Consider the following 18,857-nt stretch of genomic DNA (forward strand, 5'->3'; position numbering starts at 1 on the left):
TATAAGAAAACAAGTGTTGACCAGAATGTGGAGAAGTTAGGACCCTTGAGCGTTGCTGGGGAGACTACAAAATGGTGCAGCACTATTAAAAACAGTATGGCATTTCCTCAAAAAATTAAGAATAAAATTATGATCCACAACCCTACTTGTGGGTGTATAACACAAAATAACTGAAAGCATGGAGCTCGAATGCCCATGTTCATTGCACACTAGACGCAGCAGCCAAAAGATGGAAAGAATCTAAGTGTTCACAGACAGATGAATGGATAAATAAAATGTGGTCCATCCATACGGTGGAATATCATTCTGCCTTAAGGAAAGAAACTCCGACGCCAGCTACGACATGGAACCCTGAGGGCGTTATGTGAAATGAAATAAGGCAGTCACAAAAGGATAAAGTATAATTCCAGTTACATGAAATACTGGAAAAATCAAACTCCTAGAGACAGATAGAATGGTGGTTTCCAGGGGCTGGGGAGGAGAATGGGGAGTTAGTGTCTCATGGGTATAGACTTTCACTTTGGGAAGGCGTGAAGAGTTCCAGACATGGATGGTGGTGATGGTCACTTAATACCATTGAACTCTACACTTAAAAATGTTCAAAATGAATTACCCTATGACCCAGCAATGGCACTACTAGGTATTTATCCAAAGGATACAAAAATGCTGATTCAAAGGGGCACATGCACCCCAGTGTTTATAGCAGTGCTATCAACAATAGTCTGAAAGTATGGAAAAGTATGGAAAAGAGCCCAAATGTCCATCGACTGATGAATAGGTAAAGAAGATGTGGTACGTATATACAATGGAGTATAACTTGGCAATCAAAAAGAATGAAATCTTGCCATTTGCAACAATGTGGATGGAACTAGAGTGTATTATGCTAAGCGAAATAAGTCAATCAGAGAAAGACAAATACATGATTTCACTCACATGTGGAATGTGAGAGACAAAACAGGTGAACATAGGGGAAGAGAAGGAAAGAATAAGATAAAAACAGAGAGGGAGGCAAACCATAAGAGACTCTTAAACACAGAGAACAAACTGAGGGTTGCTGGAGGGGAAGTGGTGGGGGGGATGGGCTAGATGGGTGATGGGCATTAAGGAGGGCACTTGTTGGGATGAGCCCTGGGTGTCATATGTAAGAGATGAATCACTGGGCTCTACTCCTGAAGCCAATTCTACACGGTATGTTAATGAACTTGAATTTAAACTAAAAAAAAAGGTAAGACAGACAGAAATAAATAAATAAATAAACAAATAAATAAAATAAAATGCCAAGAAGTCTTTAATAAGAAAAATGTTTAACATGGTGAATTTTACGTATATTTTACCACAATAAATATTAATTATTTACCACAAATAAATGAATACATTAAATATTAAAAGAAAAGCATTTCCCTGCACACCATTTACCATCCCTTGCACACCACCTTCCAGGGAAACGGCTCTCAGGTGACCTGAGGTCCGGTTCCACCCTGCCGATTCCAGCTCCCAAGCGAGCTGCTTTAACCTCTCACCCCCTGCCCCTCTCAGCGTAGAAGTTCGGGGTGTTAATAGCGATGTCTGCCTCGGCGCGGTCCTGTGCGTCTTCCACGAGATACCGTCTGTACCGTGGCGAGCCTGACGTGCGGTACTCGGTCACTGTAGCTGCCCGACCATCTCTAGTCTGTCCCCATCTGAGCCCTGGACCATTCGGAGTCCAGGCGGTTTCTGGAGGTTCAGTTGGCATATGGCTGTCAAACCTAACTAGTGATGTTCACTGGGGCAAGCATTCATTTCTAAGCCTCAGTTTCCTCATCCGTACAATAGGAATGAAATAGCCTGCTCCTGTCACCTGCCTTCCAGGAAAGAGGGAGCTTCAAAGAGTAGCCTGCAGATGGCCTCAGAAACCATGTACAGTTCAGCCCGGTCAAGGGAGATCGCACGTGTGTTGTAGGGAGGGGGATGAGTGACAGTTCTGTTCAACTTTTGCAAAGCTATGAGTAGTTTTTCATGAACTTAAACACCCCCCTTTCACTCTCCAACGACTTCTTTTAAAACTTGCTACCTCTTCTTGTTGGGATGCGAAAGAGACAATACATCCACAACCTCCAGTCCAGAGACTGGCACACAGTAGGTGTTTAATGAATGCCCCTTCTTTTCCTTCTTGCCCTCTTATTGAAAGAAATTCTCAGCACTTTCTTTGGGCACAAGCATAAGGATACCTTTCTTTCTTTGAAATTCTCAGCTTTCAGACGCTATCATAGTGATAAGGGTCATCATCTTTGCCTGGAAACACTTCCCCCTACTCTGCAACAGCTTGCTTCTTCTTGTTCAGATGTTGGCGGTCCCGCCCCTCCTCAGAGAGGCCAAGCTGACCCGCTGACCTAGAGCAGCCATCTACACGCACCTCAGCCGTGGCCTGACTCCAGTCCTCCAGGACACTCAGCTCAGGGGTCAGTTTTCCTTCTTGCCAACCGACGTCCCGTAGGCCCCACCGAGGGCTGGTTCCCCACTGGCTGGGACTGGGCCTGCCGTCCATCAGGCGTCGGAGCTGGAGCCGTCAGCTTCGCGTCCCTGGTGTCAGTGAAGCCACGGCAGAGGTGTCTTTGTGTTCAGATACCAGAAACAGGCTCAGAGGCCTTACCTGTGGAGCCCAGGGCTGCGGGAGGACCGGCTGGCCGACCCGAATTCCCTCACAGCTCCGATGGGACCTCTCACCACTTTTGCTGCCCTGTAGCCCTTCCTGCCTGTGGAGAGCCTCCCGATTAGGCTGCAGGTGTTGCTGGAAACCGGGCAAGTTTGCTCACCCCAGCAAACAAACACCAGCAACAGCTCAGGTCTGTCATTGGCCCCAAGGGCCTTCGTCTCACAGGCCGAGTTTGCAGGCGCCCTGCTGGAAAGCGCGGAACCGGCATCGTCCCTCGCGAGGTGACCGTCTGTCGTGCGCCGGCACGAGTAGTCTATCCTGCACACTGCCCTCTGTGCCGGAAGTGGCTCCTGCCCAGGAGTGGGCAGTCGAGGGCCTTCTCCTCCCTGAGAACCGGCCCGTCTCTGCCTCCCTGGGTACGGCCTCACCTAGCTGCCTGTGTCCGCCCGCTGCCTTCCCTGACCAGGAGCCCTGTGCCTGTCTGGCCTCTCTCTTCCCACCTCTCTCTTTCACCTCGGGGCTCAAGGTCCAGCCAACGTCCAGCTCGCCCATGGGACCTCCCTTCCGTGGCTCTGACGGCCCTGCGGTCCTCCACAGGAGCCACCCTCTGTCTGTCATGCTGTATCTTCCCACGTGGGCCCGTCTGGACTGGCCAAGTAACCTGTGCCAGGGGACCCCGACTCCATTGTTTTCTGCATCGAGCTGGCATACGACACATGCCCTTTATTGGCGAGTTAACGTGGAACGTGTGCTGCCTACGAAAGCCTCGGCACAGTGCTTTCCTTTCCGTCGTGACGAGAAGCCAGCCGACAAGTGAGACCACCTTCAGACACAGCGCCAAGTCAGGACTGGAAGGGCAGCGCTTCACGCGCTGATGGGGAAACTGAGGCTCGCTTGCCTGCCCACTCACTCATTCCAAAACATTCCGTTGCCTGGAACGTGGAAGGTTCTCTGAGTGGGAGTAGGTCTGTGGTCCATGAACGCAGGGTCCGGCCTGCCACTCCCTGGAAGCTCCGTGAGCATGTTTATCTGTGTCCCCAGCTCCCAGCACGGGCAGGGCCCAGGGCGGGCACTCAGCGCAAGGCCAGTGAATGAATGAGTGCAGCACCGTTATCTGTGAGGCAGCGGCTCCAGCCACAGCCTGGGGGGCCTTCAGGAGGGTGCCCTGCCCTCTGGCCTCTGGGCGCCAGCGGTAAAGACCTCTCTTCTCGCCGGGCTGGTGAGTGGGAACGTAAGCTCTGCTATCTCTGGGCTCACATCGTTAGCCTTGGTCTTCAGCAGCTTGTGAGGCCCTCGCCCTGCGGACAGACTGCTTCATCCCCAGAGGATCTGAATCTGAGGCACACACACGTCTCTCTCTAGAAGGGAGACGTTTGTTTCCCCGAGGGTCACGGTTTGTTCAATGCCATTTTAGTCCGGGCTATATTTTCCTTTATGGAAAGAGTTGGTATAAGATTTTTCTACATGCGATCTTGATAATGCTCCAGGAAGAGTTCGTTGAGGCCAAACATAGCCCAGCACGTTTCACCTTTCAAAATGCTATCTCTCCGTGGAGATGTCTCTGATCTAAGCCAGCTCCCTACATTATTTCCTGACACTGTAAGTGTACTCTTTGGGAATGATCAGCAGTAGATGATTATTTAATACTGAAAGACTTTGGGGGCGCCTGGGTGGCTCAGTTGGTTGAGCGTCCGACTTCGGCTCAGGTCATAATCTCAAGGTTCCCGAGTTCGAGCCCCGCGTCGGGTTCTGTGCTGACAGCTCGGAGCCCAGAGCCTGCTTCGGATTCTGTGTCTCCCTCTCTCTCTGCCCCTCCCCCACTCATGCTCTGTCTCTCTCTCTCTCTCTCTCTCTCTGTCAAAAATAAATAAACATTACAAAAAATTTTTAAAAAATACTGAAAGACTTTGAGACCAGTACAAATTAGAGATATACATGAGATGACATAGCACACAATGTACGTGCCCCAACCCATCCCATAACGTCTGCGTAAACACTTGTTACATACAGAAGGCAAGCTTTTCATGGTTCATCGTTTTGCATTTTCTTCACAGGCGCCGTAAATAAATAAAAATATTAATAAACCACAACTGTGCCGCCTAAAATCAATAATAGCTTTATGTTTGAATGGAGGGATTAATTGGGTCTCCTTCTGACCTCTCTCTGCTTCTAATCACTCGGTAGTATTTGTCAAATGCCAGACACAGGTGTACTTTCTATGCTATGCTGTGTTTTCAACAATAGATTGAGATTTTAGCACAATGTTTTATATTTCATCCTAAATTTTTTTTATTTGCAAGTGTATGAAGTCACATTGGTTATGTTTGATAATCCATTTTTGGCATGTATTTTCATATAAATGATAGGGTGTTTGGGCCTCTCGGCTCTCACAACATAGTAAGGAGGACCCCTGCATGTGGAAATATGGCTGTGTGTGGGTTGGAAATAATAAGGATTATAAATGACTCACTAGGTATAGAAAATAAAGGAGAAGACTTATCGGGGAGAAGTAAAGAACCTTGCTCTCTTTATGCACCGCCAAAGAAGCCACCACGAAAGATATATTACTGTTTCCCTTCTTGTTATTTCTAAGGGGGGTTTTATTAACCCCTTTTTATCAATCAAAATAAATTGATTGCCAGTGAACGCAATATTTCCTGACTATATATAATTTGAAATTATAAAAGAAAAGCAAAGATGTGCAAGCTCATATACTACATCTCAGGTAAAGAAGAGACAAACCCCCTCCAAAGAGACTGCTAAATAGTGTTAAAGATTTGTGCAGCCAGCCCTTAGAACATTCTCTCTAAGGATATGATCAGGCCTGGGGAGTCTTCGGGAATCTGGCTTCCTTCTGCCGTGTCAGTGGCCAGGTGTCCCAGAACACTGCCATTTCATATTTATGCCCCATCATAAAAGGACATATTTCTGCAGGGTAAATATAGGGACGGTCAATAAAAACTCGGTCCTGGGTGAGGAAGGATGATTCAAGCGGGGAGAAAAGTGAGTGGCCGGAAACCCACTGTGCATCATGAAGAGGGGACCAGTCACTGCTTGTGATTCAGGGACCAAAAATGCATGGAAAGCTAGAAAATTAGGATTTCATCCAAACAGTGGAAAGCATCCCTCCTGGTCCGTGCCAGGCTGGTGAGAAGGCGGGAGGGTCCAGGACGATAGGAGTAAAACACAGCAGGATGGAACGGGGGCCCAGCCGGGCTTCCCACACGGAGGGGCTTGGGCTGCTGGCTGGCGGAGACCTCGCTGAACCAGGAGGCTCTTTGCCTCTCCCACCACAGGCCCTGGGGCGATCCAGCCCCACCTGCTGGGCTCGGCACCTGCCAGAGCCTTCCTGTGGGGTCTGTGGGACCCACCCTCTCCCTCAGACCCTTCCAGGGTCCCACACATTTGCCTCTTCACATAGGAAGGAGACTCTTCCCCTCCATCTCCGACTACTCATTGAACTGAGGAAAGAAAGAATGGTTGGAAAGTCAAAAGGGAATGTTAGCATTGACATTTTTAAGTGAGATACTTCTTTCGATTACAATAAGGCGTATTTCATATGAATGAGTGAATAATAGATACTAACTTAAACGTAGGCTAATAATGGAGTTACCACCAAGTTTTGCTTTACTCTGATGGAAGGGACACATCCATGGAGGTCTAAACTTCAGCTACTTTATCATGAGAATGTGAAATAGTGACTTATTTATTTTATATACATGCTACAGAGCAATAGGACCCAGGCATCATTTAAAAATCAGCGGTTTGCCAGACACCTTGGGGGGCTTGGTCAGTGAAGCATCTGACCCTTGATTTCAGCTCAGACCATGATCTTATGGTTCATGGGTTCGAGCCCCATGTTGGGCTCTGTGCTGACAGTGTGGAGTCTGCTTAGGATTCTCTCTTTCTGCCTCTCCCCGTGCTCTCTTCCTCTCTCTCTGTCAAAATAAATAAATAAACTTAAAAAAAAATCAGTGGTTTGCTCTTTTTTTTCCTTTCTTTTTTGTTTGTTTGGTTCTGGAGGAAGGAATTTTTTTCCTTAATGTTTATTTTTGAGAGAAAGAGAGAAAGAGAGAGAGAGAGAGAGAGAGAGAGAGAGACAATCCAAGTGAAAGAGGGGCAGAGACAGACACACAGAATCTGAAGCAGATTCCAGGCTCTGAGCTGTCAGCACAAAGCCCAACTCAGGACTCGAACCCACCAACCGCAAGATCGTGCACGACCTGAGCTGAAGTTGGATACTTAACCCACTGAGCCACCCGGGTGCCCCCAGAGCAAGGAATTTGAAGGCAGCAGCTATTTTACAGGAAAACCGCCCCAACCATGAAAACCCAAAATGAGTGAGCCAGTTTGGAGACCATCTGAACTAAGAATCCTTTCTGGATTTGAAGCAGATCCAAATTTGTTCCCAGCACCAAGAGTTAGTATTTTGCCAAATCCCTGACATTGCCCCTGAACTTCCTGGAGGGCAGCTACTGGGAACGGGCACAGAGGCTCCCGAGCTGGCTGAGTAGAGGTGCCTTGAACGTCATGCATTTTGCCCTATCCTGCCCACTGGACTCCAGCGGGGGCGCCGTGGCGCTGGGCCAACGTTCACACAGCAACTCTGGAAAAGGTTCAAGAAGACAGATTCCAGAGGATTAAAATAAAAATCCTGGCCTACCTTAGTCCTGCCCCTGTGCAGGAAGCTGTTGTGGGTGTGGCGGACTTTCGAGGAATTTAGGCAAGTGTAAGACCACTGTGGTCATTGATTTAACCAAAGTCGAACCAGTCAGCTTCCCGGGTTGGGATGGCCTCTGCTGTGCACCGAGAACCGATGATTGGCTGTTAGCGGTGGGTCGCTGAGCTGTGTCTCTAAGGAATGTGTGTGTTTGCAGTGTTTCGCAGACCTCTGTGCCCTGAATCCCTTCCACAGACAGGAAGGGCCAGCTTCACTCATAGTGCCTATTGGACACCCCAGGTGTCCACTCCGTGTGGCGACCTCTCCATGCCAGAGCAGACTGTGAGAGGGCGCCAAGGTCAGCGGGACAAAGGCCCATGCATTCAAATGAGACAACATGGATGGAGAGCCAGGGTCTGTAAGGGTCCCTGTTGAGACGTGAGCTGTTGGGGCCACACAGCCTGAAGGTGCTTCCCTGGTTAAAACTTCTCAGCTCTCTTAAAGATTTTTTTTAATGTTTATTTTGAGAGAGAGAGAGAGAGAGAGAGAGCGAGCACAAGTTGGGGAGGGACAGAGAGAGAGGAAGACGCAGAATCTGAGGCAGGCTCCAGGCTCTGAGCTGTCAGCACAGAGCCCGACGCGGGGCTCAAACTCGTGAACTGTGAGGTTGTGACCTGAGCTGAAGCCGGACGCTCAACCGACAGAGCCACCCGGGCGCCCCTAAAACTTCTCAGCTCTCTTAAGAATGACTTCTGATTGACAAGGGATCTTGTTTGTGACACCAAGTCAAGTTCATCTGTGTCCTTAGTTCCTCAAAACCGATGCAGGAATTATAACCAGGAGCAGAGAATTAGCACCAAAAGGACTTAGAGAAGACAGAGTCACACATGGGCGTGCACGCAATACGGTCTCCCTGTGAAAGGTTGACGCAAGACAACGAGCAGCTGCATAGAAACACACACAGCGGTCACAAACACTCGTGGCCAACCAAGTGTCCTGTATCTGCAATGATCACACCCCGGGACCTGGACCTTCAGGTAGACAAACACGCACGTGCGAGTGTGCGTGTAGTGACAACGTGCGGAGTTGTCCTCACCACCACCCTTCCCCCAGCCCCGTACTGACATGCCTTCACAGCACAGTTCAGACTTGGTAAATGTCACAGGATGTCAAGTGCTGAGAAGGGCAGGAGAAGGTACTAGAAGTTGGCAGGTTGGGGAAAAAAGTACCCATTTGGTGGATCAGCAGAGCCTCTACAGACTCAGAATCAGTATTTGAGGCCAATCTGAATTCTGGCCTCTCTAGGTGGAATAAAGAAACCACTCAACAAAGGATGCTCCTTCCCCAGCCTGAGGAGGTGGCTAATGCCACCTACCGCCCGGAGACTGGTTCTGCAGCCGGTTCCGGCCACCCCGTCTGGTCCTCGGTGGAAGAGAGATTAGGATTTATGCCAGGGATGGAAAACGGGCTGTCACCTCTCAGGACGGTGATACATTGTAGGGAATTAAAAATTAATTTAAAAATTATCTGGCTAAAGTGTTTTTGGAGATCGCAATAAATTGGATTAAGATTCGTGGACTACATTTCTTATAAATACATTTCTTCTGCAGGGCACCTTATGAGGTACGTTCATATTTTTTTCGTGGGTAGCAACCCCAAAAGCTTCATCCCAATTCTAGATTAGGTTATTGGGTACATGCTTACCTGCATAGTCGTATCTTAGGAGAAACTGGATTGCTGTGGAACCATCAGATAACACACATTTCTGAAAAGAAATGGAATGTATTTTTATTGGCACAGCCAAGATGAAGTATGTCTTGAAATCTGTTTTACAAATAAACTTGCACATAAATTGTCCATTCACTGCTTTGAAATCTTTTTTCACGTTTGAGGAGCTGTCAGAGGTCCCTAATAAACATGAGTCTTATTTAGTTTACTGGATATGTAATTCTTCTTTTCTTTGAAAATAATTATTTTTCAAGCAAGTGCAGCAAAAATACAACCAATAAAAATCTAGCTATGACAGCATAAACAACCTTTATAGCCAGCATATACATAGAGTTCTTCCAATAAAAGCAGTTTCTAGTAGGGAAAGGAACACAGAAAATTGGCCGACCGGTCGGAGATCAAGGTCTGGGCTCCTAAGGGTCGACAGCCTGTTTCTACTTCTCCATTGGGATAATCCCTGGCTATCGGGGACATTTGGGGCATCCCAACTGCTGGTATATTTCAACGTGGTTTGTGAGACACCCGCCCCAGGGCCCATTCTTGGGGCCACCAAAGCTGATGGACGGTAGGGTGAAGGTCCCCAGAGGGCTCCGGAGGGCAGGATGCAGACCCTCTACCTTTTGCATCCGGCCCTGCGGTCTCTCAGGAGGGTGGTGCCAGGATGCCAAGGTGAGTGGGCAGGGCTGGGGCAGGGGGACTAGGGTCCATTTAGCAGAATCTGGTCCAAGGATTCTACTCTGGATTTTGGTCACCTCCAACTCCCACTAGTCAGGGCTCCCTTCCAGGTGTGTTGTTTGGGCCCTTCCCAGCCCTGCGTCCTGGGGTGGTCTCACTGTGCCCTGATCATGATCCTTGGCCACCAGCACGTGTGGACAGAGCATGAACCCTGCAGCTGAAGGCTCCTGGGCGTCCCCAGCCAGGTGCAGACTCTTCCCAGGAAGCTCCGTGTTGGCAAGTTCTCAGCAGACATGCGGGTGCTCATTTATGCTTTTTATAGAGCTCCAGAAGATGTTATCGCAGCTTGAGAACAGAAATTAAAATATGTATCCTTCAGGTGCAAATCTACTGTACTTACAGTTTTACTGTTTCTCTGCAGGGGGGCTCCATTAATCTTGTAACAGTGAAATTCCTAAGGAAATTAATTCCCTCCAGTTGGGGTTATTCTCAACTGGTCTTCGGGGGCGGAGTAATTGGAATTTAAGAGTCTCTCTTAAAAGAAAGGAAACATTGGCCATTTTACTTGAATAACAACACTTTTTAATGCCATGCCTTGCCCATTAAAAACGCTGGTTCGTTCTCTCCCCGCCCTCCCCCCCCCCCCCCGGACTCCTGTGTCTCTCAGATCCTTGGGGTGAGGTTTACAGAAACCCCCTCCAGGTGGGGACTTAATTCCAAGTCCTCACCTAGAGTGACCAGGTATTCCTGTCCGCCATGACTTATTTGTGTCTGCCTAGCTCCTCAGCACTGTGCCCTGGCAGGGAGTAAGTGACACTCGGCCCCAGGAAGGAATGATGTGTCATTAAAAATGCAGGGCGAAAATATTTCCTTGCCTATTTAGGAGCAGTTAATGTTAGCTGTTGTTACCTGGAAAAATAATGACCCCTCAGTCTCTCTCTCACACTCAACCCTCTTTAAAATGGGGTCCATTCACAGATGCAGGGTGGGGGGGGCTGCTTTGCTGCCAGGAAGGCCTCCCGCAGCTCTGTCTGGAGCTTTGGTTCTCCCAGGCCAAGACTTCACAACGCGGGGTCCCGGCCTCCAGATCCCTGTGCTGTGGGTCCCTGAGACGCAGCACAGCACCCGTGGAGAAACCTAACTGTCCTGTCCTTTTCAGGGCTGGGCCGCTGTCCCAGGAGAGCTGAGCTGCCCCTGGTTCCTGACTGAGCAGGGTCTGGGAGCCCGGGAAGAGGCCCCTGCTCAGGGGACACTTAAGGTGAAATGTCACTGGCTTCCCTAAGGGGGCGCCGGGAGGGAATAGAACATGGCTAAATGATGCTTCTGTATGGGGTCAGCAGAAGGTCAGTGCCTGGGATGAACACACATCGGTACATAGGCCGAAAACAGCCCCAGCATATTGCTTTCCTGTGTTTTTAAGCTCTTCAACACTAACGGGCCGGAGGGAAAGCCAAGTCCAGAGTATTCTGTAACCGGCCAAACCAGTTTACTAGGATAATGAGCTTTTCCCTTTGGGTGCAACAAGCTTAGAGAGGACAGTGTACTCACATGGGAGGCATGGGGTGCAGTGGGGTACATGAGACGGGCAGGAGGTGTAAAGAGAAGGCCTAGTGTGATCTTGGTGTTGGTCCTTCCCTGCCGAGGGTCTGGGTGTTTCCTTAGCTATGAAGCGTAGGTAGGTGGTGACGTTTTCACCTCAGCAGCCGGAGAAGCATTGAGTGATAAACACAGACTCTTTTGTGAGGGCTTCGGAAGGCTGACAAGCACTTTGTACGTGTATATATGCTTCTGTACCTGTAACTCAGATGCAACAGCCTCCCACATGTGGCTTGGGCTCAGGGCTGAGGGGAGTGGTCTTTTGTTGCCAAAGTCAGAGCATTTTATTTTTTTATTTGAGACAGAGAGAGAGAGAGAGAGAGAGAGAGCGAGCCAGCAGGGGAGAGAGACAGAGAATCCCAAGCAGGCTCCACGCTCAGCACGGAGTCCAACTCTGGGCTCAATCCCACGACCCTGGGATCATGACCTGAGTCAAAATCAAGAGTTGGACACTCAACCAACTGAGCCACCCAGGCGCCCCCAAAGTCAGAGCATTTTAAAGCTCAGAGGTCAGCTGCTAACCATTATGCCTGTGTCTAATGCCTATCACGCACTATGTCGATGGTGATAGCGGCAGAAAGAGCATGAGTGACAAGTGGTAATATAATCTGGGAGTTTTCCTTTTTTTTTTTTTTGTAAGTAGAGAGCATGTTCTGTAGCTGGTGTGTGCTACTATCAGCAAATTCCATTTGAAGGGGAAATCAGGATTTTTAAAACAGCCACATTCAGAAGGGGTGATTACTACTGCTTTTTGAAAAAGAATCACTATTGCACATTTCCCTTGTGCATTACAATTTCATTATTTTTAAAATTACAAAGACAGTCCATGTTCTTTGAAAAAATGCAAATGACACTAAGAAGTACATAATGTGAAAAATGAAGGTCTTCCCTTTCACTCTGCTCTTTTGCGGGGGCAAGCTCTCCTAACACTTTGGGGCACATCCTTCTGAAGAACTTTTTCTATGCTGTGTTCAGCTATAGGTAGTTCTGTCATTTAATTTCTTATATTCCTGTTTAATATGGCCATCAGAGTGGGGTACCTGGGTGGCTCAGTCAGATAAGTGTTGGATTCTGGATTTTGGCTCAGGTCATGAGCTTATGGTCTGTGGGTTCGAGCCCTGCGTCCAGCTCTGCGTTGACAGCATGGAGCCTGCTTGGAGTTCTCTCTCTCTCTCTCTCTCTCTCTCTCAAAAATAAACATAAAAAAACTTTTTAAAAATGGCCATGGGAGTATACACCCTGTTTTGCAACATGGGGCTCCCCTCCTTCTATTGCATTTTTGCATAGTATTCTCTAGGTTTTATTTAAAAAAACTTTTTTTCATTGTAAAATAATTTTGTGCCACGTGCAGTTCTAAGAAATAATACAGAGAGATCCTGTGTACCTTCTCCCCCAAAGAGGACATCTTGCAAAAAACCATAGTACAAAACCACAACCGGGATGTCCATGATCACACAATCCGCCCCTTTTCTTCAGATTCCCCAGTTTTACTGGAATTCATTTGTGTGTGTATTTTGTCCTATGCAATTTTATGTTTAGGTTTGCATATGTAACTACAGTCAGGATACAAAACAGTTCCTCATGGCTCTCATTGCATTTTAAATAATGTAATTTTCCATTTTCAGTAACATCTATCCCATTCCATCCACACCTTTTGGTTAATTTCATTTTAGATTAAAATGCTATCCTGTGGGACGTCCAGACCTGACTTCACCTGCAGTCGCGCACACACCCTCCTCCCGGCTGCTGTAGAACTGTCTGGAAGGTGCGGAGCCTCCGGGAGCGGGGGCCCAGCGAGGCCGGCGTCCGAGACGCCTGGAGCACGCGGGTCAGGCGGGCGGGCGCTCCCCCGGAAGCTCCGCCCCGGGTTCCGTGCTCGCCCTAAGCGCAGGCCCGGGGCGGCCCGGGGGCGGGGCTTCCGCGCGCAGTCGCCCGGAGGCCCCGCCCCCGCCGGCCGCCCGCGCTCGATTGCTCTTGTCTGGCGGCTGCAGCATGGCGGCGGGGGCGGCCGAGGCGGCGGCGGCCGTGGTGGAGGTCGGTTCAACCCGGCAGTTTGAGGAGCTGCTGCGCCTCACAGCCAAGTAAGCGGGGCGGCGGGCGGCGGGGCTGAGGGGACGCACGCGGGGGGGCGGCCTCCCGGGCGGCGGCCGGCGGCCCCCGGATCCCGAGCCTGGTCTCCGGGCCCGATCCCCGGCTCGGCCCGGACGCCCGGCCTGGCGGCCGCGGGGTGCGGCGGCGCAGCGAGTCGGCCCCGGGGCCGGGGGCGGGGCGCGGAGACCCCGCGGCCGCGTTGCCAGCAGCGGGCGGTTGAGGAGGGCCTAGCGGGTTAGGTGACTCTGCCTCCCTGGAGCCGAGCGGTCGAGACGTGTGGATACTCGGGTAGTGCTCGCGTGTTCCAGCTCACCTGCAGCCGCAGACGGGGATTTCCTGTTTGGGGAGCTGGCCGAGCCGGGGTCTGTGCTGGTTTGGCACACGCGCTCCTGGCCCTGGGGACGGCTCCAGAAGGGGACCCGCGGGGCTGCGCGGGATTAGGGGACACCGAACTGGGCGGGCGCGTACGAGCCAGGGCTTCCGGGGCCGCCCCGCGGCGCTCCTGCCGCCTCCCCCCGTGAGCCCTCCGGGGCCTGGGGGTTCTCTGAGCTTCGTACCGCTCTACTGCCGCCGGGTACGGTGGGGGCTCCAGGGCCGGATGGCCGGGGAGCCAGTCCCCAGCCCCGCCAGTACCTAGCCTTGTGACCCTGGGGCAGGCTTTATTACCGGGCCTCAGTTTCCTCGACGGCGAGATGGATTCTTAGAGTAGCGGCTCCCTAGGGTTGTGGGGGGTGAAGGAGGCGGTGCGTGTACCCCGCGACCTCGCCTGGCGCGCGGGATCGTCAGCCCGGAGTATTTTCAGTATGGAACAGAGTACTTGCATGGCGTTCCCAGGCAGTAAGTGCCCGTGGACCCGATTCCGTGGGATTGACCGCCCCCCCCCCCCGGATTTGATTTAGGGGCAGGTAGTGCCCTGCTTGGGAGAGCAAGTGAGACGGGGGAGTTAGGTGCCTGTGTTGGAAACGGAGCAGGGTGAGAATTCCTGCCTGAACTCGCGGCTGGTCATGGGCTGGGGACGTGGCGGGGTCCAAGGTATTGGCCAGAACAGCTCTTTTGACTTTTGAGGCTTGCTTGGAAAATTGTTTGGGGTGGGGAGGAAGGAGAGAAATGACCAGTACTCATTGATGAAAGGTGGGTTCTGACTCATCCAGCGCTTGCGTTCCGATTACCGAGGACAGCCAAGGTGGACTCTTCCTGAAAGGACCAGGGCCTGCGCGGGCCTGCCCTCCGGACGTGTTTGAACTTACTATCACCTGAAAGACTGTTTTGCTCTGTGTGTTGCCCAATTTGGTTTTTAGGTTTCATTTTTTATTCATAAAAATCCTTAAAATAACACAGTCCAGACCGTACCACGTATTCTTGCCGCTGGCCGGTACTTAAACTGATCCAGGAGACAAGACACCTTTTCCATAGCGATTAAACAGGCACCTGGGCAATGATGCATGGCATCCAGGAAAGGAATAAATCTGCCGGTTTCGCAGGTCTTGATCTCGGGGCTGTGGGTTTGGGCCCGCGTTGGGCTCCGCGCTGGGCGTGAAGCCTACTTAAAAAAAAAATTAAATAGTACTTGGCATTGTAGTCATTTAAAAATCTGCTTTGTAAACATCACTTCTCAATTTTAAAATTTTACGTGAATTGAACTTTTTGCTTGCGTCATGTCAGGTGTTTGTAGATCGCTGACACCTCAGCTGGTCTGTGCTGGGCGGAATGTTAACACCCATCTGCAGAGTAATTGAGATTTTTGCCGTGTGTAAAATACTTACGAGTCGAGTATAGGTGGTATTTAATAAGGGGTGGCTGGTGTTAATCTGCAGATGAGGAACTACAGGAGCAGAACACCTAACGAGACAGAAACTGCTATTTATCGAGCACCATTTATCCTGCTGATGAAGAACCAAGGTCTGTTACGTTGTCCAAAGTCACGTTAGTTGGGATTTGAACCTGGTCCTCAAACGGCACACCATGCACACTGGATTACAGACAGAGTACTCTTACCTATAACCTAAGAGGGGGCGGCCGCAGCGTAATGTTTGTTTCAGGTTTATATCCTCATGCTACCAGACCCGGCGTACTTAATTAGAAAGCTAAGCATCTAAATATGAGAATATTGTGGGTGATGTAAAATAACTATTGATACTGTCATACTTCTGTGTTTTCAAAACATTTTCATATTTTTGTTTGATCTTCCCAACATTCCAGGGTCTTAGTTATTGCTCTTTTATAATTGGGAAGTTAAGATTCCATGATTAAGACCTAAATTACTCTTCAAAGCCATGTCCGTGATAATGGAATTTAAGTTGTGTAGGTGTACTTTTTTTGTTTTTTTAATTCTTAGAGTATAATTGACACAGTATATTAGTTTCAGGTGTATTATTTATTTATTTTTGCATAGATCAGTTCATACTATTATAAAGTTTGGTAACATTTTAATTAAGTTATTTTTTAATGTTTATTTGGGGGGGGAGAGAGAGACAGACAGACAGACACAGCACGGGTGGGGGAGGGGCAGAGAGAGAGGGAGACACAGAATCTGAAGCGGGTTCCAGGCTCTCAGCTGTCAGCACAGAGCCCAATGTGGGGCTCGAACCCACGAACCGTGAGATCATGACCCAAGCCGAAGTTGGACGCTTAACCAACTGAGCACCCAGGCGCCCCTTAATTTTTAAAAATACAATCATATTGTGAGCAATTTTCCATGTCGTCAAAATTCCTTGAAAAATGATTCTTAATGTCTTGATAGTATTTTATTGTATGACCATTAAAAAAACTATAGTATTGTTGAAGAATTGGTTTTTCTAGTTATTTTCTATAAGATAATGGAAAAGTATTCATATACATAAATCTTGGTCTCTTTAATTACCTCCTTAGGATAGATTCTTGACTGTGTGTAGGAAATTTCTGAAAGGTTGCAGTTTAATTTTTACCAGCAGGATATGGAAATGCTTGGCTCTCTCCATCTTTTTGGTCGTGGAATATTATTTAAAAAATCCCTTTCAATTTAGTAGAAAATGGTATCCCAGTTTTTTAAAAATGAGGTATTAACATACACACCATGTAAAATGCACAGATCTTAATAGTTAGGTATGATGAATTTTTATAGTTGTACATACACAAGCAATCACCATTCACAACAGTATCGAGCCCCAGAATGTTCTTTAGCTCCTTTCCAGTAATCCCCACCGCTGATCCACTTTCTGTCAGTGTAGATTAGTTCTGCCTGTTCTTGGTACTTTATGTAAATGGAGTCTACAGCTGCTGGTTTTTTATGTCTGGGTTGTTTTGCCCAGCATGTTTTCGAGATGCATGTTGCTGCATGGATCTGTCATTAGTTCCTTCTTACTGCTGAGGACTATTTTATTACATGAGTAGACAACAGTTTCTCCAGTTTGTAGACATTTGGGTCATTTCCAGTTTTTGGCTATCGTGTCTGAGGCTGTTGTGAACATTCGTGTGCAGGTCCTTTTGTGGGCCTCTTTTCTTTCTCCCCGTCCCCTTAGGCTTTGGAGCCTCCCCAGCATCCTCTGCAGAGGCTCATTCAGAGGTTTTTGAGGGGCAGGTAGATCACTTATGGCCTGCGTCACACTGGCCAGAGCTCAGTTCTGGGGCCCCAGACAGCTGCAAGTGTAGTCAGGCTGTATGCCCAGGAGGAGAAGGAAACCACACTTGGTGAAACACAGCATAGTCTCTGCCATAGGCCCTGAGGCCCACCTACCCACACGTTGGAGCTTCTGAGTTCTGCTGGACACAAGCGATAACCTATTGGTTAGGGACCCACAGTATGTCCTTTCCAGCCTTAGGTGGGTCTTTCTTGAGAACATGCTGCTTTCCTCTTGTGTGCCCCCGGGCAGCCCTCCCTTCTGCCTCAGTGCTGTCTGGGACTCAGACCTCCATTTTCCTTTGTTTCAGCAAATGACACGCTTCCTACCTGGGAAAACAGCATCTCCCCAACTCTCCTTCTACTCTCCCCTCCCCCAACATCTAACATTTATTCGTAGCTTTACCCATTCTGGATTGCTTCACTCCTGACCTGGAGCAGACTGCCCCTTATCTCAAGATGAATTCTTCTCTGCTCTTAGGTTCCCCTCCCCTGCCGCCCCGAGACTTTGCATCCTTGGAAGGCTCTTTTGCCTTCAGCCTTTTCCTCTCCACTTGCACTACCCCCTCACAAGATAAACGTGAAGATTTTCTTGTATTAAAAAAAACAGGGGCGCCTGGGTGGCTCAGTCAGTTAAGCGTCCAGTTTAGGCTCAGGTCATGATCTCACAGTTTGTGGGTTTGAGCCCTGCATCCGGCTCTGCGCTGACAGTGTGGAGCCTGCTTGGGATTCTCTCTTCACGCTCCCTGCCCCTCCCCCGCTCACATTTTTTCTCTCTCTCGTAGTAAATAAATAAACTAAAAAAAAAAAAAAGCCAATCCCTCGAGCCTGTCTTTGCCTCTGCCTGGGACTCCCCCTGTTTACAGACAGATCTCTTATTAAAGTGTAGATTTCTAGCAACCTGCTTCCTCCTCTTAGGTTCAGTCCCCCGCATGCTGCAGTCCGACTTGTGCTTCTGCCGTCCAGCGTTGCTGGTGCCCTGCCACCTGCATCAGATGGTTGTCATTCCTTCCTCCTCCTTCTCTTGACTTCTGTGAGGCCCTTTAACCTTTGAGGGGCACAACAGAATCGAGCCCCAGAATGTTCCATTTAGGCTCCATTTTCTGGTCTACTGCCGGGTTCCTTTTCCTTTGTCTGTCCCAACTCCTGTTGGTGAGTCCAGAGGCTCTGACCTCTGTGTTTTTGGAGAGCTTGTGCCAGCTCTGTTTCTTGATTCCCAAGTCTGTCTGCAGATGAAGCACAGACTTCTTTCCTGAGTTTGAGACCATCGCTAGCAGCCCACCAGGTTTCCTCTCCTCTCAGGTTAGCGGCTAGTATATGTGACCCATGCCTGCTGCCACTGCTGGTCATCCATCAGTCACTGAAACTTGGAGTTGCTCTAGCCCTTGCTTCTAAGGTCACCAACCAAATCCTGCCCCTCCTACCTCTGAAATCCCTTTCGTTCTGTTCTCTGACGCTGGATGGGAGGCTCACTCTTCTCTCAGCCGTACTGTTTCACTGGTTTTACAGGTTGCCACTCCTTTGCTTACCCACAGGTTAGTTGTCCTTACTTCCTTTGTCTGTGTAACATTTTTTTAAAAATTGTGTTTTTTTCCTGCTTTTTCACATCTTTTCTGGTTGGGGGTGGTTATATTTGAACTTAGAATTCTGTGGAAGGGTGTTTAAGTTCAGTATGAGGATAGACTTAAAAGATATCTTTGCCAAGACAATTTTGTATGAAAATAGTTGATAAATATACACTGAGATGCCTAAGAACTTAGTCAACAATTTATTAATCCACTGTCCTGTCTGTTCATACTATCAATTTTTAGAAAATCTTTTGTAGTATAATGTAAAAAAAGGATGTCGTTGTAAAAAGTAGTTTCTTTTTTTCCCCTTGT

At 49.0% G+C, this 18,857-nt stretch overlaps 1 protein-coding gene across 2 annotated transcripts in view; it reads left to right on the forward strand.

Moving 5' to 3' along the window:
• Positions 1 to 13,242: 13,242 nt before the first annotated feature.
• Positions 13,243 to 18,857, forward strand: part of GLRX3 (glutaredoxin 3) — a 31,482-nt gene continuing 25,867 nt past the window's right edge. Inside the window, exon 1 of one of the 2 annotated variants that reach the window (XM_042959744.1) lies at positions 13,243 to 13,372. In XM_042959744.1, the coding sequence (XP_042815678.1) occupies positions 13,284 to 13,372 (89 nt within the window). In that variant the 5' untranslated portion in view covers positions 13,243 to 13,283. 2 annotated transcript variants of the gene reach the window in all.

The sequence above is a fragment of the Panthera tigris genome, chromosome D2 (genome assembly GCF_018350195.1).
Source record: "Panthera tigris isolate Pti1 chromosome D2, P.tigris_Pti1_mat1.1, whole genome shotgun sequence".
NCBI lineage: Eukaryota > Metazoa > Chordata > Mammalia > Carnivora > Felidae > Panthera > Panthera tigris.